Source organism: Mercenaria mercenaria, chromosome 3 (genome assembly GCF_021730395.1).
Source record: "Mercenaria mercenaria strain notata chromosome 3, MADL_Memer_1, whole genome shotgun sequence".
Classification (NCBI taxonomy): Eukaryota; Metazoa; Mollusca; class Bivalvia; order Venerida; family Veneridae; genus Mercenaria; species Mercenaria mercenaria.
In genome coordinates this window covers 33,843,889-33,871,563 of record NC_069363.1, presented here as the reverse complement: position 1 = coordinate 33,871,563, position 27,675 = coordinate 33,843,889, and the positions used below count along the sequence as shown (strand labels likewise).

General features: G+C 35.0%; 1 protein-coding gene across 1 annotated transcript in view; it reads right to left on the bottom strand.

Moving 5' to 3' along the window:
* Positions 1–1,126: 1,126 nt before the first annotated feature.
* Positions 1,127–27,675, bottom strand: part of LOC123525130 (IQ motif and ankyrin repeat domain-containing protein 1-like) — a 40,913-nt gene continuing 14,364 nt past the window's right edge. Inside the window, exons 9-14 of the mRNA XM_045303900.2 lie at positions 27,523–27,615; positions 26,716–26,830; positions 25,603–25,702; positions 24,951–25,085; positions 16,153–16,281; positions 1,127–3,232 (exon numbers count right to left, since the gene is read on the bottom strand). Coding sequence (XP_045159835.2) covers positions 3,064–3,232; positions 16,153–16,281; positions 24,951–25,085; positions 25,603–25,702; positions 26,716–26,830; positions 27,523–27,615 — 741 coding nt within the window. The 3' untranslated portion in view covers positions 1,127–3,063. The remainder of the gene's footprint in view (positions 3,233–16,152; positions 16,282–24,950; positions 25,086–25,602; positions 25,703–26,715; positions 26,831–27,522; positions 27,616–27,675) is intronic.

Here is a 27,675-nt window from a genome sequence, read left to right as displayed (position 1 = left end):
ACTTAATCCAATGAGGTTGGTTATTGACCTAAAAAAGAAAAAATAAGTTTAAAATCTATATGCCTTTAAGTAATAGCTATATGTACTTGCACGCAAAACTAACCAGGACTTTTCAAGTCCAAAAGGGGGCATAATTTGGCCAAAATACATGTCGAGTTATGGGACTTGATGCTATCACCTAGTTTTATAACCCCAAAGACACATGTGAAGTTTCAATTTAATATCTGCATTAGTTTTGGAGATAGTAACTTGCATGTAAAACTTTAACCAGGATTTTCCAAGTCCAAAAGGGGCATAATTTGGACAAAATGCATGTCAGAGTTATGGGACTTATTTCAGTGAGGTTGGTAATTGACCTAGATAAAGAAAAAATAAGTTTCAAAGCTATATGCCTTTAAATGATAGCTATATGTACTTGCACGCAAAACTTTAACCAAGGTGTGAAGCAGACGCCGACGCCAGGGTGAGTAGAATAGCTAGACTAGTCTTTGAATAGTCGAGCTAAAAAGGAAATGCAGCAGTTATTCATGCTGATGGTCCAAAATTCTATACTATGGTTACTGATTTTGACAAACCTCTAATAGGCCAGAATGATGGGCCACTATTTACAGTAAGTTTCTTTTTATATAGTTATCAATGTATATGATTAAAATTGGGTTTTCCCAGACTTTTTAAAATGCAAGGCTTATCCATTGATATTGTACAACATTCTAGAGAACTCCGAGGTTGGTAATAAGATTTCTTTTTATATTTTGATAATAATCAAAAATGACTGATCGGGGTATTTCTGCCAGTTTTTATATCAATGTTGTTTTTTTTAAATTCAGTTTTGACTGTGTGAATGGATTGTTATATAAATTTCTACGCAATAAAAAATGTAAAACTATGATTTCAGCCACTCTTAGCAATGGCAAAAATACATTTCTGGCAATAAAATTTGTATTATTTATTGCTAAAGATCCTACTACCACCCTCTGGGACATTTAGAATGATGAAAAGTCTTGTATACTAAAGCTGCAATTCATGAAAAATCACAGTTATGGATTAGGAAGATCAGACTGTAGGAGGAAATATGTCAAATTTCAATCAAGCTCAGGACATTATTTGATTAAATGAGAACAACAAGTTCTAGGGAAATTCACATTTTATTAGTACAAAATAATAAGATTTGCATTAAAAAAGTAAACACAAAAAATCTTAGTGTGTAAATACCTTATCACAGAAATTTGCATTATGTCTTTGTAAATGAAAAAAAAATGAAACTAAATAGTTATATATGCATAACAATACTTATCACAGTGGATTACATTAACAGGATTTTAGTGCATTTTTATACAATGACTTCGCAACACATGAAAAATAGTTTTAAAAATGCCTGCTTTTTGCTGATCTGTACCAACTTACCAATATTAAATGTCTGCAAATTCTTAAACTATAGTAGTATCCTATCTGGGCTGTAAAAATTGTGAAAGTCCATAGTACTGTAACTAGAATTTTCAAAGTTAAACAAAATGCAATAGAAAAATATCATGTATAACAAATGAATACAGTTTACAACTCTCACTTAAAATATCAAATGATATGGTATTCATTCATTTATGACTTTTCAAATGACTTAAAGGCTGTCTGAACATCCTACTTTGGCAGCTAGTGGAATGTAACTTAAATGGGATTGTTTGTTTGAATTCTGGTTTAATTAAGGATATTTTGTCATCAGTATTTCAGTAATGTTATCTATAAACCGGTGTCCTGTATTCTGTAACAGTACTGACTTATTCTACGGAAGTTACATGCAACCCGTAAACTAATCAGAGAATCAATGGTGGAGAAAGAGTAACTTCAGACACACTGTGTTCAGTAACGATGTCAGTCTGAACATGCCTCTTGCCTGGGAAATTAACACACAATGTTTAGATAACAGTCACATGGTCTGCCTGTTGAGCCAACCTTGCAGCTGACTTGTAGTTGTAGAACAGTATACACTTACTCAATGACTTATCTGACAATAGTCAAAACTATCGCCCGAAGCACCAGGAGGAAAAAAACTTCTGACTACTGACCTGCAAGCCATTCAATAAGCGTTTTATTGGAATGCAACAAGTAGTGTAGCACATGGAGACTGGGCGATTTCACATGATTTTTTACAGACATATGATTGGCTAATCGCATTTATGGAGCGCCGTTTATGCAGTATAAACTGGCATAGATAATTTTTTACGTAAAACTTAATAATAGTAAAAAAATCACATTTAGATACTATTTTATTACTGTACATGACATTGGAAATTAATTTTCATAGTTTTATCTTCATTTTTTATTATTAGGAGATAAAGTAAGCTGAAGACAGTTCAAATAAATGACTTACAGCATGCGAAGACCATCATTCACTCTTTTATATAGATCAGAATGGCAGCAATTTAAATTAATGTAACATGTAGATCTGTGGAAGACAAAATTACTGAGATACACATGAAAACAAATGGAGCATACAAACATAAAGAAGAGCAGGCATACAAAAAATTGTTTGTTTCTGGTATCCCAACCTACCATAAATTGTTGGATAGGGATAGGGTTTAAAAAAGGATATCACAATATTATTTACAACAAGTTTAAAAATCAAACAGTAATTTTGGCAGTATGTGGGTAAATGACTATCCTTAATTAATAAATACATTGTTTAATGTAAAGAGAAGTGTGGCAAAGCTTTTTGCAAACTGCTTCCAACAACTAATTCATTTAGATGTTCTGAAAATCATTTACTTCCAATCAAAAACTGATGTTTTTTTTGCACTTTCTCACAACAGAGTAATTTCATTTTTTACAGTTTTCTTTTACTATAACCTTGGATTGCTATTGCTTGTCCTTCAATAATAAAACAACTAAAACCATAAGTATCGACCAGGAAGGGGGGAATAATCAATCCATGAAATAGTTTCCAATGAACACATAAAATGTCCATACATTTTATCTTCAAAACTTGAAATCCATGGATACGAAAATGCAAAATGAGATGATTCTATGGTATGCAAACTTATTTGTTAACTATGAGGACCTGGGATATGATTAAGTGATTGGAACATGTACTCTGATTGGATATGTCCTGTCAAGAAGTTCCTCTGCCGGAAATTTGTTTTTAGTTATAATGTAAAGTTTGAAGCTGGCCGTGCGCAGATCGTTGAACTTGTTCTTGTGGTACTCTGGTGGATCTGTCTCTTTCAGAAGCTTCAAGTACCTAAAATAGTTAACATTCTTTCATTAGAATCCATGTATAGATGCCTAAAATGGTTAACATCTATCTCAAATACTTTAAATATACTTCACATTCTTTTATTACAATTTTTTTTCAAATATTTTGATTTAAAATGGAGTTTTAATAACTAGAACTGTCAATGTGCTTCAAATCCTGAGAGGTACTCAAGGAAATGATAGCACAATTTTGTCATTATAACCAGTTTTTATTGTGATGCAGCATGCTTTACCACGTGTTTGAACATGGTTCCGGAAATGAATCAGACTGATTATCACTTCTTATTGAAAACACGTATGGTCATAGAGAACACCTTGTCTAGCATACTTAACTTTTACCTTAGTTTAATTTATTCAAAATATATTTTAGCTTGAGTGGAAGCAAGCTTTCTGCTCAATCAATGTCAATTGTATTAACTTCCTGGAAATGCCCAAATTCATATTCAATTTATGGATATGCCATCATAACCTGTGGGCTTGAACCTGTGGCCTTGCACTAAGTTAGCTCAGCAGATTTAATTTATGGAACCAAATGTTAATAATTATTGAAATTATTATGCACTTACTGAATGGCTTGCCAGTCATTAGACACCTACTTTGAAGGGTCCAAATGATCAAGGACCAATAGTTCTGACTACTGTGAAGGGTTCAAATGATCGAGGACCAATAGTTCTGACTACTGTGAAGGGTCCAAAGGATCGAGGACCAATAGTTCTGACTACTGTGAAGGGTCCAAAGGATTGAGGACCAATAGTTCTGACTACTGTGAAGGGTCCAAAGGATCGAGGACCAATAGTTCTGACTACTGTGAAGGGTCCAAAGGATCGAGGACCAATAGTTCTGACTACTGTGAAGGGTCCAAAGGATCGAGGACCAATAGTTCTGTCTACTGTGAAGGGTCCAAAGGATCGAGGACCAATAGTTCTGACTACTGTGAAGGGTCCAAATGATCGAGGACCAATAGTTCTGACTACTAACAAGCAAACCATTCAATAAGTGGTTTATTACATGACATCAGAAATTAAAATTTTCACAATTTGATGTAGACTTATCAGACAAGTAAACATTAATGAATATAGACTGGTCATATAGCAAAGACTACGGACCAGTGATTATATAAGGAATCATGCAATAAAAGTATCATCATCATCATGTTTTTGCATAATTTCAGTTTAAATTAATTGTTTTTTACTTTTTCATTAAATTTTAACATGCCCATATCCTGGTAACTGTATCTGAAGACATTAATTCTCATTTTGGATCAATTTTAAAATGACTGAAATAGTGTTTTATGTATACATTGACAATTTCATCAAAGACCGCAAACATCTGTGTTCAACAATTGTTCTTTCATTCAATGAGTTTCACTAATGCATTAAACAAATTAATGCTTGTTATTAGTATTAATACATCCTTTTTCAAAACAGGTTTATCAAAGCATACAAGTGTCATGATCAGTACATGTGTCAATTAATAAATCAATAAATGATGTATCTGCTTCATTCATATGTAAGTAATACTTTACTGAATCAAGGATCTATGTGAAATTGCTAATTGACAAAAAATAACTGAATTAACCCCAAACATTGAATCAGCATTATATGCAAGTACAGAATAATTTTTGCTACTAAAGTTTTAACTTTAAACTATTTACAAGAGCTCCGCCTACTGGAGCATAATAGTGTGCCTGTTCACAAGCAGAATGGGATATGGCAGTAAAAATGGAATTAAAGCAACAATAGCTTAGGGGTGTGGTAAGAGTGAGTGCACACTAAGATACAATATCAAGAAACAGTAGCAAAAGTAAAATAATAGGGCCATGATGACCCTGGATCACTCACCTGAGTAATATGAGCCACATGTTTCAAATGTCAAACTGATGCTAAAATGTTAAGAACGTCAGTAGGTCACATTCATGGTCAGTGAAATTCAGTTTTACGATCAGTGTGCAAAACTGTGTATGTCAACCAAATTTCAAGGCTGTATCTTAAAAAACAAGAAAGTAGGTCAGCAGGTCAATGTCACAGTCAAGTGAAGTCATATTACTTGGGGTCATCAGGTAATTATAATTAAACAGTCTTGGACAGTCTTGGAAATAGGATCAGATAATTTTTTAAGTAAATTTTCCTATATAACTCATATAATAACTAAGTGACCCAGAGGGGGAGAAGGTGGGGGGGCTCTTTTAACTCTAGGGGCATAATTTGAACAATTTTGGTAGAGGACTACTAGGCAACACATCATACCAAATATCAAAAACCTAGGTCTTGTGGTTTCATGTGGCGAGGCCATATTTGACCTTAGGGGGTGTAATATCTATCTAAAATAATAGCGTAATGCGCGATATAATGGACGTCAAGCTAGCGTGGTGACGTTACGTCACATCCTGTTTTGTAATGTTTGTATGATCATTCCTGATATGTACGTTAACCAGAATACATGTATAAAACCTCTCCAGTCTTATTCACTATTATGAAGATACAAAAGGGGGATAATTTGAACAATCTTTGTAGGGGACCACTAGATGATGCCACATACCAGGTATCAAAGCCCTAGGCCCTGTGGTTTTGGAAAAGAAGATTTTTAAAGTTTTTCCTTTTGGTTGCCATGCCAACCACAGTTCTGCATGGAATCAATTCTTTGAACAATGTTGAAAGGGGACCACCCAAGCATCATTCCTATGAAGTTTGGTGTAAGTCTGCCCTTTGGTTTTCAAGAAGAGTTTTTTAGAAAATGTTGACAGACACACAACAGACATTGAGCGGTCACAAAAGCTCACCATGAGTCTCTGGCTCAGGTGGTGGTTGGGGGGTGGGGTATCCCTGTGACCTTGGCCTGTAGCCATTGAACTCAAAATCAGAAGGGGATCTTCCTCAAGTGGTACTTAGTCATTGTATAAAGTTTTGACATCCTTATAGCTATTAAACTTTCTGACTTAGAGCCCAAACAAAAAATACCAGAAATTAAGTAAGGTCCCTGTGACCTTGACCTTTGAGCCCAAAATCAATAGAAATTTTCCTCTAGTGGTACTAAGTCATTGTATAATGTTTCAAAATCTGTAGATACTTTAAAACTTACCTTCAATCTCCCTGTTATTGTGACCTGACCTACTGACATTACAAACGATATAGGCATCCTCCCCAAGTGGTGCTAGTCACCAAGTAAAGTTTGAAAGCTGTAGCTGATATACTTTGTTATTTAGAACATAGAAACAAAAGAAAATCAAGAAATTAAGCTAGATCAATGTGACCTTGAACTTTGAACAACTGACCCTAAAATCAGGTATCTTCCTCTAATGGTACATGTACCTAGTCTCAGTTATACCTCTGAAATCTGTAGCTTTTATACTTTATGACTTAAAGAGTCCTGAAACCATTTCCAGTCTCCAGGTCACTGAAACTTTGAACTTTGACTATTGATTGATCCATAATTGGGATTCTCTTCAAATAGTGCTTTGTCATCATGTGAAGTTTGAAAGCCAAAGCTATTATACTTTCATACTTATGAAAACAAAAAAAGTTGATGGATGTATGGACAGATGGCCATGGGTGAACTGACAGACAATGCTGTTTTGTAATATGTCATATTTTTTTCAAAGCAGGCATATGAAATTTAACAAAAGCCTGCTTCACTACTCATCATCTGTATTTGTATTTCTAGTTGTTTTTACTAGTGTAAATAAATGTAATGAATAAAGCACATACACTATAATGAAAGGGAGACCGCATAAATACCCACAACTGCAAGTAGAAAAGGATTTCAACAAGAGGGCCATGAAGGCCCTGTATCGCTCACCTGACCTATTGACCTAAAGATCATCAAGATCAACATTCTGACCAAGTTTCATTAAGATATGGTCATAAATGTAGCCTCTAAAGTGTTAACTAGCTTTTCCTTTGATTTGACCCGGTGACCTAGTTTTTGCCCCCACATGACCCAGATTCGAACTTGACCTAAAGATCATCAAGATTAACATTCTGATTAAGTTTCATGAAGATACAGTCATAAATCTGGCCTCTAGAGTCTTAACAAGCTTTTCCTTTGATTTGACCTAGTGACCTAGTTTTTTAACACACCTGACCCAGATTTAAACTTGACCTATAGATCATCAAGATTAACATTCTGACCAAGTTTCATTAAGATATGGTCATAAATGTGGCCTCTAAAGTGTTAACTAACTATTCCTTTTATTTGACCCCGTGACCTAGTTTTTGACCCGACATGACCCAGATTCGAACTTGAACTAAAGACCATCAAGTTTAACATTCTGACTAAGTTTCATGAAGATATAGTCAAAAATGTGGCCTCTAGAGTGTTAACAAGCTTTTCCTTTGATATGACCTAGTGACCTAGTTTTTGACTCCATCTGACCCAGATTTAAACTTGACCTAAAGATTATCAAGATTAACATTCTGACCAAGTTTCATTAAGATATGGTCATAAACGTGGCTCTACAGTGTTAATTAGCTTTTCCTTTGATTTGCCCCGGTGACCTAGTTTTTGACCCGACATGATCCAGATTCAAAATTGCCCTAAAGATTATCAAGTTTAACATTCTGACTAAGTTTCATGAAGATATAGTCATAAATGTGGCCTCTAGAGTGTTAACAAGCTTTTCCTTTGATATGACCTAGTGACCTAGTTTTTGACCCCACCTAACCCAGATTTGAACTTGAGCTATAGATCATCAAGATTTGACCAAGTTTCATTAAGGTATGGTCATAAATGTGGCCTCTAGTGTAAACTAGCTTTTCATTTGATTTGGCTTGGTGACCTAGTTTTTTATCCTACATGACCCAGATTCAAACTGGACCTTAAGATCATCAATATTAACAATCTGACCAAGTTTCATGAAGATACAGTTATAAATGCGGCTTCAACAGTGTTAACAAGCTTTTCCTTTGATTTGACCTGGTGACCTAGTTTATGATCCCAGATAACCAAATATCGAACTCGTCCAAGATTTTATTAAGGGTAACATTCTGACCAAGTTTCATTAAGATTGGGCCAAAAATGTGACCTCTAGAGTGTTAACAAGCTTTTTCTTTGATTTGACCTGGTGACCTAGTTTTTGACCCCAGATGACCCAATATCGAACTCGTCCAAGATTTTATTGAGGGTAACATCCTGACCAAGTTTCATTAAGATTGGGCCAAAATTGTGACCTTAGAGTGTTAACAAGCTTTTCCTTTGATTTGACCTGATGACCTAGTTTTTGACCCAGATGACTTAATATCGAACTCGTCCAAGATTTTATTGAGGGTAACATTCTGACCAAGTTTCATTAAGATTGGGCCAAAAATGTGACCTCTAGAGTGTTAACAAGCTTTTCCTTTGATTTGACCTGATGACCTAGTTTTTGACCCCAGATGACCCAATATCGAACTCGTCCAAGATTTTATTGAGGGTAACATTCTGACCAAGTTTCATTAAGATTGGGTCAAAAATGTGACCTCTAGAGTGTTAACAGTCAAATTGTTGACGACGGACGGACGGACGGACGGACGGACGACGGACGACGACGGACGCCGGACACAGGGTGATCACTAAAGCTCACCTTTGAGCACTTCGTGCTCAGGTGAGCTAAAAAAAAATTCTACACAGGGAAGAGAACACATTTACAGCCTGGATTTAAAGTGTTGTATATTGATATACACTCTTGATTATGTATTAGAAACTGAATGAGATCTATGTAATGTATGACTACCTATGAGAAGGGCAAAGTGTTCTCTAAATAACACAAACAGTTTCTTAAAGCAACATAACATGTTCTTCAACAACAAGAAAAGGAACTGAAAAAGTGGTCTCTTCATGTGAGTGGTTTCTTAATGGAAGTGGCTTACTGTACTGTTTAATACATTACTTACTGTAATCAACTATGAACACACATAATTGGTGCATTATCGGGGTTAACAATTATTTATTACATGTCTATCTGGCAAATGCACAAAACTACTGAAAGTGCCCTGATAAAGGCAAGAACACTGCCCGACCTTTGAGGGATGACAGTGTTTTCTTTATAATGAAGATCAATGTTAAACTACAGGTATGAAAATAAATCACATTTCTGTTGATATCTTAAATGACGAAAGCCCTTGAATTGTCATCTATACTATTTTGTCTACATAAGTTCATTACAATGCTTCTTGCATATTTATATTAACAATTTAAGAGCACTCAGAAAAAGTAAAACCCACGTCAATTTGCAACAATAGGGACAGCTGATAAAAGCTGAATAAGGATTGCACTAAAACTCCAGATCAACTGTCAGTACAACATGGACTATTTATCTAACTGTACTGTATAAATACTTCACCTGATGGAAGACTTGCACTTAAACATATACATCAATGAAAAACCTTGTACTGTCAAAGTAAAATATGAGATTATGTTTTTGTGATATATGTTTGTTATGATAGAAATATTGCTCATTATCTGTAATTAGAAAGGTTGAAATTTTAATAAGAGTACCGGAATTCCAAGTGCGTGTTACATAAGATGTTTTGTTGAACTGAGGGGAACATCCTCAGACTATCCACATTACAATGAATTTCCTTTGCCCCTTGAAATATTAATAGTATCAAGGTAATAGATGGTCCTGAATGAACTGGTATACAAACATCTGATAGACAGGTGATATTGTTTATAGACATAACACAAAATATGTTAGCTAGAGATTGTTTGTAATGAAAAATGTATGCCTCCCACCACTTAATAAGCAGACCTTGTAAATGCAGCAAATTAAGGGCCATAACTCCACTGAAAGTCACTGAACCATAAAATTCCAAGATATACATAACTAAGTTTGGCACTGATCACTCCTGTGAAGGTTGTTGGAATGCTGGAATTCAAATCTGTGGTACAGATGTGGCACAGACATCACAGAATTTGAAAAATCAAGGGTCATGTCACTCCACTGAAAATCATTCAACAGGAACATGCCAGTGATATGTACAACTCTGTCTTTCACAAATCACTTGATGATATGCACAACTTAGCAATGATCATTTTTGTGAAATTTGGTATAAATCCACATAAGTGTCAGAGGAGTTTCTGAAAAACTTTGTGACATACAGACAGACTGACAGGCTGATAAACAGATGGACATCACTAAATCAATATGTCTCCCTGACTTCATACAGGAGACATAACATGATAGTTATCTAAGGCTGTCAATGTTTGTCTGTTATTGCTATAGAGTTATAGTTACTGTTTTGTGTTGAAATTCAAGCAGTGTTTCTCAACATTTCTGTATTTTTTCAAGTTTTTCAGCATTTTACTTATTTTAAAGGAGTTCTCAAGGACTTGCATCAATCAGAAGACTTTCCAAAATCTGTGCAAACCTTGTTCAATACATGTTCACTGGGCTAAGCAATCAAAAATTCAACAAGAGGGTCATGATGACCCTATATCGCTCACCTGTTAAACCTGGCATTGAAATCATCAAGATAAACATTCTGACCTAGTTTCATGAAGATAGGGTCATAAATTTGGCCTCTACAGTGTTAACAAGCCTTTCCTTTGATTTGAGTGGTGACCTAGTTTTTGACCCCACATGACCCAGTTTCAAACTTGGCCTAGGAATCATCAAGATAAACATTCTTACCCAGTTTTGTGAGGTTAGGGCCATAAATGTGGCCTCAATAAGTGTTAACAAGCTTTTCCTTTGATTTGACCGGATGACCTAGTTTTTGACCTCATATGACCCAGTTTTGAATCTGGCAAAGGAATCATTAAGACAAACATTCTGACCAAGTTTCATGAAGTTACGATCAGAAAAGTGACCTCTAGGGTGTTAACAAGCTTTTCCTTTAATTTGACATGGTGACCTAGTTTTTGACCCCACATGACCCAATTTCAAGCTTGGCCTAGAGATCATCAAGATAAACATTCTGTGCAAGTCTGTATCAAACCAAAGCATAAATGAAAACTCTATATGGCTGAAAGAGCCAAAATAGAAAATTTTGCCCCTTTGAGGGGCAGTAACTCTAGAACCCATGTAGGAATCTAGCTGGTTTTCGAAGGGAACTGAGATCTTATTGTTGTGTGTAAGTGTGGTTAAAATTGAATGTAAAATATCACTTCTAATGTGTACACAAGGTAAAAATTAACAAATTTTGGCTCTTTCAGGGGTCAATCAGGGGCCGTAACTCTGGAACCAATGATTGGATCTGACGGATTCATCATGGAATCCAAGATCTATTGTTGTTAAATATTTTTTGCAAGTTGTATCAAATCAAACCATAAATGAAATCTCTATATGGCTGCAAAGGCCAAAATAGCAAATTTTGGCCCTTTAAGGGGCCATATCTCTGGAAACCATGATGGGATCTGACCAGTTTTTGAAAGGAACTGAGATATCATGCCAACTCAAGTTGTGTGCAAGTCTGATTAAAATTGATAGCAAAATGTGGTCTCTGTTGTGTTCAAATGCCAAATTAGCAAATTTTGGCCCTTTAAGGGGCCATAACTCTGGAACCAATAATGGGATTTGGCCAGTTTTCGAAAGGAACCGAGATATTATGCCAATACAAGTTGTGTGCAAGTTTAATTAAAATTGATGGCAAAAGGTGGTTTCTATCGTGTTCACAAGAAATTGTGGACAGATGACAAGGGACGGACAACGGACAAAGGGCGATAACAAAAGCTGTGCATAAGAAAGCCAATGCTCGACTATTCAAATTGTTGTCCCAAAAACAGGAATATTACCCTAAATGTTAAAATATCTATAGAGTTTCAATCCAGTATCTGCATTAGTTTTGGAGATAGTAACTTGCATGCCAAACTTTAACCAGAAGTTTTTAAGTTCAAAAGGGAATATAATTTTGCAAATTACAAGTCAGAGTTATGGGACTTGATGCTATGACCTAGATTTATAAACCCAGAGAAACATGTGAAGTTTGAATTCAACATTTGCATTAGTTTTTGAGATAGTAACTTGCATGCAAAACTTTAACCAGAATTTTCTAAGCCCAAAAGGGGGCATAATTTGCAAAAAATACATGTCAAAGTTATGTGACTTGATCCTGTGAGGTTGGTTATTGACAAAGGAAAGGAAAAACTTAAGTTTCAAAGCTATATGCCTTTAAGGAGTAGCTATGTACTTGCATGCAAAACTTTAACCAGGGTTTTCTAAATCCAAAAGGGGGCATAATTTTGCTAAAATGTATGTCAGAGTTGTGAGACTTGATGCTATCACCTAGTTTTATAAGCCCGAAGACAAAATGTGAAGTTTCAATTCAATATCTGAATTAGTTTTGGAGATAGTAACTTGCATGCAAAACTTTAACCAGGATTTTCTAAGTCCAAAAGGGGGCATAATTTGGTCAAAATACATGTCAGACTTATAGGACTTGACCCAATGCGGTTGGTAATTGACCTAGAAATAGAAAAAATAAGTTTCAAATCTATGTTCCTTTAAATGATAGCTATACGTACTTGCATGTAAAACTTTAACCAAGGTGTGACACCGAAGCTGATGTCAGGGTGAGCAGAATAGCTCGGACCATTCCTTGAATAGTCAAGCTAAAAATTAAATTGTGAAAAATTAATTTCTGATGTCAGACCTCTGGCAGTAGTTTCAACTACTGACTGGCAAGTCATTATATAAGAGCATAGTATTAACCAACTCTAATGCTGATGCCAAAAAATCAAGTGATGACAATACCTTTTAAATTTTTTCAAAAACTCCGGAGGTGATGAAAATTATCAAGAAAATGCATTCAATATTTCAGTATATGATACTGTAAATTAGGAGACATGTGAACTTTTAATATTTTGAATATTTGATTTATATTGCAGTATATGAATAAATATATTACTGCTGTGTTTTACATTTCAATATTAACATAACTGAATAGCTGAAAATATTTGAAGCCACATCAAAAGCTTTAATTTTAAGAAACATTTAACCTTACCTACATTTGTGTGATAGACCAAAGTGATTTAAAATGACATATTCTGGAGCACAATGTCGAAACAAATTATTTGTGCACTATTCTAACCTTTATTTTTAGACCTTTCAAATTCTATCTTGCATGAAATAAATCTCATTCTTGCATAAAAACTACTTTTTTCATTGGATCCGCCCATGTATTAAAAAGCGTGTGCAAACAAGGCAATTCATGTGCAATTAATACATGATTTTTATTTTTGAAATGCATTGTCAGGGATGTATATGTATTTCTGCGCAGACTGACATCTGGTATCTGCGTCTTGATTCTTCCATAATATTTTCTTTTTGTAGCATAAAAGATGCAATCTAATCCATATTATGTTTTGCTGTATCAGTTACCAAAACCAAACGCACTACCCCCAAAACTGTACGTACTCGCTCCACCCCTTGTTTACACCCCTTTTAGAAGTCGGAGTCGATTCATTTTTGGTTGATAACCATGAATGTATTTATAAGAACTGCGTGTAACTTGCACAACCCTTACAAAAGAAAAAGGCCTGCTGCGTACTCTTGCTGTGTACATACAGCGTATATGATGCGTACATGATGTGTACTGAAATCAAGGGCTTTAAATAGTACGCTGGATATACACCGCACATACACCGATAGTACGTTTGTAGTACACTTTTGACATGCAAATGAGCTCTGCGGCGTACTACTTGCTGCGTACATGCTGTGGACTACATAGTACACAGGATGTACGCTTGAGGAATTTAGTATGCGGGAAATAGTACGCAGCATGTACGCGGCACATACACTTTTCACATGCAAATGAGCCTGCGGTGTACTACCCCTGTGGCGTACATGCTGTGTACTCCTGGCCCGAGTCCTGCGGCGTACATGCTGTGTACTCCTGCTGCATACATGCTGTGTACTCTTGTGGCAAAACTGCTGTGATAATGTGAATTCCTTACCCCACCAACTTTCATATGCAAATGCTGATCATTTGGACAAAAAAAAAACAGAAAAAAGATAACTGACATGCATCAATAAGTATTTACCCTTACCAAAATAATGTAGATTGATGTTATCAAATAAATTAGTATGCTTTTCTTCATCCACTTTTCAATGAAATAAATCAATTTTTGTAGCATGTAATTTGGTAAACATTTGAAGAAAATGGCGTAACTGCATCAAGGGGAAACAACTTTAATGCAACTAAATATAAGTGTTATGATTTATTATAGACGATGTGTGCATGGTATGTATTTATTTTGATTAAAATCCATCTGAGAACAAACTAGGACTGGAATTATATAAGCATTTATACACTTTTATGTCCGTAAAAAGTAGCGCACCAAAAAATTTTGGATTGATTTTTTCCAATGGGGCGAGGGCAATTAGCCAAAAACGTTCTGAAAATATACGAGCGGCAAATCTGATGAACAACTTTTTAATTTGGTGAGGCCTAAATGAGTTAACATAATGAGCATTAAAGCCTTTATAAAGTATTCAAATAACAGTGAGAGCTATTAATTCTTCTCATTCGGGCGCTGTTGATTATCTTGGTAATTATTTCATGTATTACAAAATGTAATGCAACGAAGTTCAAATAAGGCTTTTCAATTATCCAAGTTAGAAAGCTCCAGGATTAATTCAAAATGAAAAAGAATATATTTTTACACTGCATGCAAGGTGCAGCTCAGAAATCACTAAGATGTAAGCTTCACAAATGAACATTGCAAATAGTTTGGCAAATTTTCATTGTTCAGAATACCAGTAATCTGAACTTTTCTATGCTATTAAGATAAAAGTTACTCGGAAATCAAGTTCTTGCTTCCAAAAAAAAAAATGTACAAATCCTTCCTGCATGAAGTGTACTTCAGACTTTTACCTAAAAAAAATTCAAAGTATAAACACCAAAAGAAAATGAACAAGTCCCTCCCGTGTATATGAAGTTTACTTCAGACTTCAACTTATAAAAAAAAAACTAAGTATAAATGCCAAAAGAAATTGTACAAGTCTTTCCCGCGTATATGAAGTGTACTGCACAAATTTCAAAGTATCTGCGGTGTACATGCAGTGTACATTTTTCTTGTACAAGTCCCTCCTGCGTACATGCAGTGTACTCCTTAAATTTTCAGAGTCTGTGCTGCGTACTTGAAGTGTACTAGTGACCTCCTGGGTACATGCTGTGTACTCGTCGAAATAGTACGCGGCATGTACGCGGCATGCGGGGTATGTATAATGTACTCCTCTGGCGTACTACTGTGTTCACGGCATATACACAGCAAATACACAGCATGTACGCCACAGAGGCTTGCTTCTGTAAGGGAATTGTTTGTTTTTAGGAATCATTTTAATGATTTTTGTAAGTATCAGTTGGAATGTTTTTATCTAATTTCGCGAAGAATTCGGATAAAACATTTGAAAGCTTGTCACTACGTTCGTACTCATCCGTACTCTAAATGTGTTCGTACTCAAAATAATTCAAATATAAAGTTATTACTTTTGAAATTGTGTTCCTGTTTACCAAATTTTTAAGTGATATGTAAAAATATGGGTAATTTTATGTTTGTAATAATGACAGATTAAAAAAAATGGTTAAAAACCTTCATTACATGCTTTTGGAAGTGTTGTTGATTTCTGGGCCCTGGTTATGGATATTTAAAACATGTTTACCATTTCCAAGAACAACAGAATGGTAATTAAAAAATGTACCGGAATTCTAAAATCATCACATATGAAAACAATGCATTTAGTCTTCGTGTAATGTTTTTTATGCAAGAATAGCGACAATACACGTTTGTTTTGTGTATTAACGTCTGCAGAAGCCCTTGGGATATGTTTGTGACCTTGATCTTCCATATCGGTCACAATCCCGTGGGCTTATGCAGATGTTAATGCACAAAAAAACGTGTATTATCCCTAAATAAACCTATGAAAATATTCCATTTCTTTTTCAAAACAAATAAATTGAAAGTTACAAAACAAATATAATGAAAACATACACTTGTTCCTGCATGATGGACTTGTCCATGATTGCATTAAGAAGTCCCTCCATCACCTCCTCAAATCTTCTCTCCACTGCATGGAACATATCCACTTCCATCATATCTATTACTAAGGGTTTACCATACCTAGAAAAAGACATATATATATATCTATAGAGGACTTTTCTTTGTTGTAGTGTAAGATTGAACAAGAGCACCACCGTGCGGGTGCAGATACGCGACTCTCATCTGATTTTTTTTGTCTCTGTATAATATTTTCTAAGTCCAAAAGGGGCCATAATTCTAGCAAAAAGCAGCATGGATTTATGTTTTTATGCTGTACAGAGACAGCTTTTGATGGTGAACAAGTGTTGCAAGATTTAAAGCAATAGCTTTGATAGTTTAGGAGAAGAGCTGACCTAAACACAAAAGGGGCCATAATTCTTGCAGAAAGCAATGTAGAATTACAGTACTTGCTGTGCAGAGTCAGCTTTTAATGTCAAATAAATGCTCCAAGTTTTAAAGCAATAGCTTTCACCTTTAAGGAGAAACGTTGACCTAAACGCAAAACTTAGCCAAGAAATCTGATAATTTCTAAGTCCAAAAGGGGCCATAATTCTTGCAAAAAGCAGGATGGAGTTATGTTTCTTGCTGTACAGAGTCAGCTATTGATAATGAACAAGTGTTGCAAGTTTTAAAGCAATAGCTTTGATAGTTTAGGAGAAAAGCTGACCTAAACATAAAAATTAACCAGGCACCACCAACGCCAATGTCAACGATGAAGCCGGTCAAGTGATGACAATAACTCATCTTTTTTTTCTCAAAGAGCTAACAAGAGTGCCAGATTGTCACAAAATACGCTCATCTAAATATTCAGTTACATAAATTCGAGGGCCATAATCCAAGAGTGCCTGGGGCGATTTTATCGAACCAGGTAGGTAGATCGGATGAAAACTGTTTGACTTGGCGGGCAGACAAGGCTAAATTGGCATTTTTATAGTAATTCAAGGGCCATAATCCAAGAAAGCCTGGAGCAGTTTAGGTGGTTATCGAACTTGGCCGAGATATTATGCCCACAAACATTGTCAGCAAGTTTGGTGAAGATCGGATGAAAACTGTTTGACTTAGAGAGCGGACATGCCTAAATTGGGAGTTTTTCAAGTAATTCAAGGGCCATAATCCTAGAGTACTTGCGGCGATTTGGGTGGCTATTGAACTTGGCCGAGATATTATGCCAACAAACATTGTCAGCAAGTTTGGTGAAGATCGAATGAAAACTGTTCAACTTAAGAGTGGACATGCTTTTGGATGCCGACGGCCAACCTGCCCGCCCAACACGGGTGTTCACATAATACCGCTCTTTCAGAGACGGGTGTAAAAATGGTTCACAGATTGTTCTTTTGTGTATTTTTTTTTTTTGTTTAATGTCAACCTGACATAATTATCTACAGAGGACTTTTCTTTGTTTTAGTGTAAGATTGAAAAATGGTTCACAGCTTGTTCTTTCGTGTATTTTTTGTTTTGTTTAATGTCACCCTGACATAATTATAAGTCATATGGTGATTTTCCCCTTTCAGATGTGGGAGGAAGATCTCAGGTGCCTCTCTGAGCATTATTTCAGACATTGGCCGGCACTTAAGTTGAAACCATCGACCTTATATAAGAAAGGACATGGAAGAATTCTACACTCTGTGTAAAGTTTCAAATTTACTACAGTGATGGGCAAGTGGGTCGAGTCAGAGACCTTAAACACAAAGGCCCCTGTTCAACTGTTTTAACATGTGATGCAATTTATTTTAAATGTAAAGTCTGGTTTTCAAAAGTGCAAAATATTTTGATCTTATATAACAATTTTTCTCTTTATCTCATGACTTATGAAATCATTTTAGCAAAATTCTACCCACTTTGTACTTCTGCACCACTGAAAAAAAAATCTGGCATCCAATATTTGTTTCGATGTGAACTTACCAGATATATTTCACTGCTTAATAATGTTTCAATACTTCACTTGAAACATGTTAATTGATAAGACACACTACCAGTATGTTACTTATTTAAAAGCATTCTCAAAAATTCTCTGAAATAGTAATCAGCAAAAACTGTTATCTTATAGACTCTGAATAGAACTGACTTTGGCAACCAGTCCCTGCATAAAAGACTTCTATTGGTCTTTTTATTTTAGAATCAACCAATCAGATATAAGAGTTCTGAGACTGCTCTCCAAACTGATTTTTGTGGGCAGCGAGGCGTGACCACAGATTTACCATACCACAAATTTACAGTCAAAATGCTTATCCGAAACCGAAGAACAAGTAGTTCCATGTCCTCCATAAATTTTACGTAATTCAAGTCTGTTTAACTTTCAGAAAGCTTCTGAGATTCAACTTTATCAAACAAGAGCTGTCCATAAGACAGCCAAGCTCGACTATTCGAAATATTGTCACAGAAGCAGGAAATCATTACCCAAAATGTTGAATATCAAAAGAGTTTTAAGTTCGAAAGGGGACATAATTTGACCAAAATGCATATCAGAGTTATGGGACTTGATGCTATCAACTAGTTTTATAACCCCGAAGAAACATGTTAAGTTTCAATTCAATATCTGCATTAGTTTTGGAAATAGTAACTTGCATGTAAACTTTAACCAGAATTTTCTAAGTCCAAAAGGGGGCATAATTTGCTCAAAATACATGTTAAGAGTTATGGAACTTGACCCAGTGAGGTTTGTAATTGACCTTGAAAAAGAATAAATAAGTTTCAAAGCTATATGCCTTTTGGTAATAGCTGTATGTACTTGCACGCAAAACTTTAACCAGAATTTTCTAAGTCCAAAAGGGAGCTTAATTTGCCCAAAATACAAGTCAGAGTTATGGAACTTGATTCTATCAACTAGTTTTATAACCCCAAGGACACATGTGAAGTTTCAATTTAATATCTGAATTAGTTTTGGACATAGTAACTTGCATGTAAAACTTTAACCAGGGTTTTCTAAGTCCAAAAGGGGGCATAATTTGGTCAAAATGAAGGTCAGAGTTATGGGGCTTGGTGCTATCAACTTGTTTTATAACCCCGAAGACACATGTGGGACTTGACCCAGTGAGGTAGGTAATTGATCTAGAAAAAGAAAAAAGTTTCCAATCTATATGTCTTTTAGTAATCGCTGTATGTACTTGCATGCAAAACTTTAACCAGAATTTTCTAAGTCCAAAAGGGGGCATAATTTGGCCAAAATGAAGGTCAGAGTTATGGGACTTGGTGCTATCGACTAGTTTTATAACCCCGAAGACACATGTGAAGTTTCAATTCAATATCTGCATTAGTTTTGGAGATAGTAACTTGCATGTAAAACTTTAACCAGGATTTTCTAAGTCCAAAAGGGGGCATAATTTGGCCAAAATACATGTCAGAGTTATGGGACTTGACCCAGTGAGGTAAGTAATTGATCTAGAAAAAGAAAAAGTAAGTTTCCAATCTATATGCCTTTTAGTAATAGCTGTATGTACTTGCACGCAAAACTTTAACCAGAATTTTCTAAGTCCAAAAGGGGGCATAATTTGGTCAAAATGAAGGTCAGAGTTATGGGGCTTGGTGCTATCAACTTGTTTTATAACCCCGAAGACACATGTGAAGTTTCAATTCAATATCTGCATTAGTTTTGGAGATAGTAACTTGCATGTAAAACTTTAACCAAAATTTTCTAAGTCCAAAAGGGGGCATAATTTGCTCAAAATACATGTTAGAGTTATGGAACTTGACCCAGTGAGGTTGGTAATTGACCTAGAAAAAGAATAAATAAGTTTCAAAGCTATATGCCTTTAAATGATAGCTGTATGTACTTGCATGCAAAAACTTAACCAAGGTGTGACGCCGACGCCGACGCCAGGGTGAGTAGAATAGCTAGACTATTCTTCAAATAGTCGAGCTAAAAATGCACTGCTTAAGTACAAATTTGCCGTAATCTATATTTTATAACAAAAACAACGTGTATGAAAATGAGCATGCTTGCTTTGATCACATGACCAAAACAATTCTTCATCACATGACCAAAATAAACTATAAATAACCTATGAAAATGTAGTATAGGCTGAACACCACTAAATCCAGCTGTTCTTTATTTCATATAAAATCCACTCACTTCATAACGGTGTTTCGACATTTTCTAGCATATCAGATTTTCAGAGACTTATATTCCCATAAAGAACTAGATCGCTACTTTAGAAAAACAAAAAGAAAAGGGGGTGTTAACTTTTATATAAGAAAACTACAGTTCGTTAAATACAACCCGCTGAAATTACTACTTTTCGCTTCTTTCAATTTCTCTTTTCGTGACATTAAATTCTTACGCCGCCATTTTTATCTAGCATGCGATAGGAACATGCCGATTTCATTAGAATGCAAAGTGATACATACTGAAACGCGGTAGGGTAAAAGTAAGCACGTTGCTGCGAGAAAATGCACTAGGAAAGGAAAAAAGATTAGTACTATTTATATTTGGACTACTTGTGACTAGACCTGCGGAGGCTTACATTCTCTTTGGTAGTGATCAGCCTATAAGAGAAATATTTTGTTTGATTTTTCCATGAATTTGCATTCATTCTCAAGGTACGCCTATTTCACAATGATTCTGCTTTGTTTTGGTGCAAAATATTGAGAAAATATAGAGAAATGACAATTCATTACAGGTCACCCCCATCCCCAAAATATGCAAATATTAGCCCTGTGCAAGCAATATTTCAATTAATTTTACCTTATTCGTGGAATTTACATTTAACATCCATTTAATCGTTCTGATGTTTGTCATTTTCATTCAGAAACATGCTAATTTCAATATTATTTAGACAACTGAAGTGCTAAAATGCGAGAGAAGACATTTACTAGGTCCTAAAACGAACCAAAATAGTGCCACCTGGTCGAAAATTCGATCTAAATTCCAAAAACACAAGAAATTGAAGCGTTTTCAGCCATTTGTTACCGTTTTACATCATAAAGAATAGATTAATGGCATTTCCATTCATTTTCGAGGGCAGAAAATAACATGTATTGCCCCTTATAGGCTGAACACCACTAAATCCAGCTGTTCTTTATTTCATATAAAATCCACTCACTTCATAACGGTGTTTCGACATTTTCTAGCATATCAGATTTTCAGAGACTTATATTCCCATAAAGAACTAGATCGCTACTTTAGAAAAACAAAAAGAAAAGGGGGTGTTAACTTTTATATAAGAAAACTACAGTTCGTTAAATACAACCCGCTGAAATTACTACTTTTCGCTTCTTTCAATTTCTCTTTTCGTGACATTAAATTCTTACGCCGCCATTTTTATCTAGCATGCGATAGGAACATGCCGATTTCATTAGAATGCAAAGTGATACATACTGAAACGCGGTAGGGTAAAAGTAAGCACGTTGCTGCCGAGAAAATGCACTAGGAAAGGAAAAAAGATTAGTACTATTTATATTTGGACTACTTGTGACTAGACCTGCGGAGGCTTACATTCTATTTGGTAGTGATCAGCCTATAGTAGGCTACTTCAGCACCATCCGCGTACATCTATAATCGGTATTAAAACCAAGTTGCGTCTTTAGTGACCGTTTTAATTTAAAACTTAGTTCCTGCTAGAAAAGTTAATTGAAATTTTATTATCATAACAACACCAAAGAGCTTGTTTTGGTCACATGATCAGAAAACATCTAACTAGCACGGCGTGCGTTCTATTTTCGGATAAAATTGCACCCAAGCATCCGTTGAACTTTGGAGCATAGAAATGGGTTTATGGAAAGATATATTGCATGAAATCAACAGAAGAGATGTTAGCCTATTTATTTTTCATAGAGAAAGATACGATCATTTCATAATATTTACGTAGATAATTTTTATTTGCACAACTTAGGAAAATAATTGCAGTCGTACTGGAGGGGGCGAAAAATTCGTACCTGTTTCCCAAAAATACGATCGTATGCACTTTAATTTGATTTAATATATTACATTCCAGCTGGCGTTTGTGATTGACATATCATTAAAGAGTATAATTAATTCGAAAGAAACATTATTTTTAACAAATTCGCCTTTTTAATCGCCGGTAGATTTGCGGTGTTTTCGTCCCCAAATATTCACGTTCTGGCGTACGATTTTTTCTTGGATAATTATACAATAGCGGGATTTGGAAAACTGCAATGAAATAATTTGAGATCATTCAAATAAAGTTGGAAAAATTCCAGTTTTTAATATTTGAATTTGAACAACAAAATTCGTAAAAAGATCCTCTGGATGCATAGAATGCAGCCAAGAAGAATAATAGCAGCTAGACTCGGTTTCATTGAGTCTGTTCATGAGAGGTAATGAAATGTGCCCCTAGCGCCTGCTTATGCAGAACTTTATTACACATATGTTGAATGGACTCCATGATCCCAAAGGACCAGAAAATATAACAACACTAAAACATGCATATTGGCATGATTATGAGGCATATTATATTAATCTACAGCTGAAAATTGACTAAATGCAACCCGAAGATCATGATGTGTGCTGATACTGGAGATAGTAGTAGTTGTTTTGGTTGTTTTAAAATTGAATGAAACATTTAATTTCATTGTAAATATTCTTTTATGGTTGTTTTTAGTTAAAGAACTATTTTGAAGTGTCTTTTATCTATGTAATTTATGTATAATATATTCATAGCCTGCTTTTACCAAGATGAGATCTCATTTGGAAAAAAAATCACCTGTCAATGTCACAGGGGCCTGAACATGGAAAACCCGTTTCTGATCAATAACTTGAGGACCACTTGACCTAGAATGTTGAAACTTCATAGGATGATTGGACATGTAGAGTAGATGACCCTATTGATTTTTGAATCACTTGATCAAAAGTTAAGGTCATATGAAAACAGTTTCCAACCAATAACTTTAGAATCATTTGAGACAGAACATTCAATCACGATGATAGGAATTACAAAGTTGATGACCCTTAATGTTCTGGGGTCACTTGACTTAAGGGATAGGTCACAGAGGCATGAAGATGGAAAAACTCTTTCTGGATCACTAATTTGAGAATCACTTGACCCAGAATGTTGAAACTTATAGGATGATTGGACATGCGGAGTAGGTGACCCCTGTAGATTTTGGACTCACTCGATCAAAGATCAAGGTCACAGGGGCCTGAACATGGAACACGGTTTACTTGAGAACCATTTGACCAAGAATTTTTTTACTTCATAGGTAGATTGGACATGCCAAGTAGATGATCTCTATTGCAGCCAAACATTAGTGTCTCTTTGTCTTTTGCTCCTATCCTCTATTGACTTCTTGCCTAGTACGACAATGCATTGGGGGACTAGGGAGACATTGGCATCTTCTAATTTGAAATTTAATTGTCCTCATTCGAAGTAGGAGGGGTATATTGTAAATATTAATGTTTGATGATGGATGTTGGTTGGTATGTAGACAAATCAGTTTCCGGATGATAACTGGAGAACTCTTCGGCCTAGGATCATGAAATCGGGAGATTTGTCAGGACCAGCAAATGTTCAGTAGGTCAAAGGTCAATATCACATTGACAATAGAACTTTTTTGCCAGAAAACTAGATTATGCTTTGGTCTAAGATTACATTTGATACGGAGGTCATTTAAGACTGGTAAATGACCCATGATTATTGATTTAAGATCAATACGTTAATTGTCCAGTACGCAGTGACCAAAAAATTTCTGTTCCTTGTCAGTTAAGTCATGCAAGTGTTCTACAAGCTCTTGTTATAACTAGAATCTCCAAATAACACATAATTATCAATTAGTCGATGACCTTTGCTCACATTTACTGTTATTCATCTTGTTCCGGTAAAAGCAGGGTGTTTCCCATTGATTTGTTTAAAAAACAGTTATAATTCAAAAAAGGTGAGCAAAATTTACCAAACCTCACAAAATTTTTAATAAGCACACAAGCTTTGCTCATATATTATTTTATCCCCTTTGACACAGTAAAAGCAAAGTTTTACCCCTTGATTTTGGTAAAAGAAAGATTGAAAATGCTTATGAATCAAAAGTAGTTTAACTAAAATCACCAGACTTAAGCTAACTGTTCATGCCCATTACCAAAAGCTGTCAACCGCTGCCCACATCAGTCCTCTCAGTGCTTTGATTAAACTTTGGAACTTGTAAAAACAAATTATAGCCCTGAACTCTCCTTTAACTTTGATAGCTTTCTTAATGAAAGGAGAACACATTTCTGGCTGAGAGACTGACTGTTTGGCATTAAGACTTTTATTGAGGTGATTTTGCAACACGATTCAGCTAGCTTTTTACGGTCCATTTCTGGAGTTAAAGGAATAAGGCAGAGAAATACATATCATTTATAGCTTATTCTGTGCTCCAATAACATTCACCAGTTAAATTGCTTAAGTTTTGCTTAATCTATCATATCTAAATGCAATTTTAAAATTATACTGTTTTAATATTTTTAAAAGGTTGTGTGTTTCTGCAACAATGGCAAATGACAGAGATGCCCAGTCTCATATGTTGCTTATTCTTCAAATAAAGTCGGTCCACTTGTGCTCTACGGTACATTTTTAATGACTACTGTCCTATAGATCTATCTGAATCTCACAATTAAAATTTGCATATGTTAAATGAAATGTTAATATTTATTTGCTCATAAGCAATATATGATATACATCACGTATCAAAAATATATGAAACATATCATGTAGTCCACTTAAATGATAACACCAAAACATCAACTTAAAACTCAAAGAAACATTCACTGGTGGAACAAAATTTGACTGTAAATCATAAATACTGTATATGACAGATACACTGACCTGACAGCCCCAAGTACAGACATGCGTATTTTCTCGGGCTCCATCTGGGCAGGACTGAGGGTGTTAATGTAGTTTGTATCTCGGTATCGCAAGAAAGTCGCAGCTTGAGCATTTGGATCTATAATCAAAGGCCACCTGAAACATACATCTTACTTTAAAACTGTTCTAACAAAAGCATTCATATTGGAGTAATGCTTAACTGTGAAAAGAAATTACCAAACCAGTACCGTAGGGCATCACTCTTCATAGGTAGCATAAAATGCTAGTTTTAAACACCATATATTCAATGAGATTACCAGAACAAAGTGCCAATCAAACCTCTAACAAGGGTTTAACTGCACAGAATTAGTATTACAAACAAGAAATTCAATATAATTAACTGATCAACAATGTAGCTGTTAATTTTTCATCAATCCTCAACCCCAAAACTTCTAGCTGGAGGTCTGATATTTACTGCTAGTGTTTGTGACTCTATTTCCGATATACCTTAAAATCATTTCTATTTGTAATCAAAAGTCCAGGAAGATCATTTCACTCCATTAAACAAAATACTCCAGACCTCTACCACCATCCCGCATCACCCACTATACAAACATTCCAGAGTCTCTGATATTATTTTCCTAATCATTCATGAGGGCCTCTTGCCACTTACTTGCCAGAGTCACTGATTCTATTTCCCACATCTCTCATAAGGACATCATCCAGTTCCCTTATTGAAACCCTGAGGCCAGGCAGGTCATCCTCATCCATATCTGTTCAAAAGAAAAAAAAATGGTCCAGCAGTTGTGCATATGGATATGATTCCAACATTTTGAATATAAAGTAATCATTCAACAGCCTTTAAAAGGCATGGTAATCCATACCAAACAAACATGAGATGTACATAAATACAATTTTGTTTGTGATACTGCTGAGTACTTCTGATAAAACAGAAAAAATGTGTATTCCACTTCATAAATTCCTCAATGTAATTGTTCTAAACCATACTAAAACCTCATAGCTATAGGTATTAAGTATTCACTGTGAGTACCAAATGTCATATATTTATCAAGCCACTTTACAATTGTCTATAATGAAGGTCTTATCTGCTACATACAGCTTATTTACTATGTAACTGTTGTTTCTAAAGTCACATAATATGTAATATGCAATCTTAAAAGGTTGTAAGTGGCAGATACAACATTTTTCTTCAGTAGATATTTCTAAAAATGACCAAAACATGGGTCGTAAGTAACACAAATGACCTTATAATATACTGACAAAATATCACTTTTGGTTAAATAAACAGAGTTACATCATCCAGCTATTACTATTTTATGTTCAGGTTATGGCCCATTTGAAGCTGTTACTGAAAATGTATAGCTAAGTCACAGTTTTGGGATGTAGAACTGTTTTCAGTATTTGATCATTGTAACCTTTTCCTTTTAACCTTACAAATGGGTTGGTATTTCTATGTTTTCAAACTTTACTTTAACCTGGTAAACATTCCAGTTTCATGAATATCCTTTATAATTTTTCATGACAACACAAACTTTCCTTCCAAAATGAAAATTCAGATAAGGTTTTCTGTAAAATGGAAAGATTTTATGAAATATGACATTATAGTTTCTGTAAATTACACACCTGTCAAGTCTCACACATTTTGTATATATTCTGACCCAAATATTTCTATAAATATTGTCAAAGAAATGTAACTCTTAGAGACATTTGATATTTGTAAGGTCTGAAGGGTTGTCTTTCTTAGTTTGATAATGTATCCTAGTACCTTCTCCCCCTTTCTGTTGTTCCCTGAGTTTGAGTTTGGCCATGGCCAGTTTGTTTCTAGCTTTATCTAGGTCAATCTTCAACACCTCCACCTCACATTCCTGATCTTGTATAGCCTGAATTATATATACACTTTCAATTAACATAAACTGGTCTAATAGTCTACACTGCTTATAGCTTTAATAATGACATACATTGATCCTTTTATGTTTAATGATTTTTTAATTGATTTTTTTTATCCAAATAATATTAACCCTGCTCTCTGAAAGGTAACATAATTACCATTTTTTTTATCTTAACATATAGGAGTCATGTACTTTGATATATTACATTTTTCTGGTTCACTGTTACACACAGAAATTTACAGTGCAAGGGAGAAAACTCATTTTATATTATTACTACAAAATTTAAATATTTTCCAAAATCTGTATAACTTGCATTTTTTCGGGGGGTGTGGAAGTGGGGGAAGGGGGGGGGGGGGGGGGGGGGGGGGGGTCTGATGCTGACATACTTTACTCTAAGTTTGTAATGGGGCATCTAGGTAATATACTACATCATTTTGTTTTTCAATAAATCACCAGTTACCAAATTAAAATGTCTAATTTATAACATATTTTTCTTGCTGACAAAGTATATTTTTGACATTCAGAATTTGGATACTGCTGAATTTTTACTTCTTTTGTTTGCTAAAAAGACAGTGTCACAAAATTGCTATTCAAAAAAAGTTTAAACATAGTTTCTCAATTCAAACAGTCCTTTGTGAATTTTACTCGCCATTTAAGCAATCTGCCCTGTTTGTCTGACCTACCTGCAGTGTGATTTCAGGCTTGTCAAATCCCATTGAAGGTCCTGCATCATGTTCATATATTCTCTTCTGTAGCTCACAGTATGCATGTTGAAACTGTAATGGAAAAAATCAAACCACATAATTAGTTAGGTTTCTTTTTTAATATAGTAATTT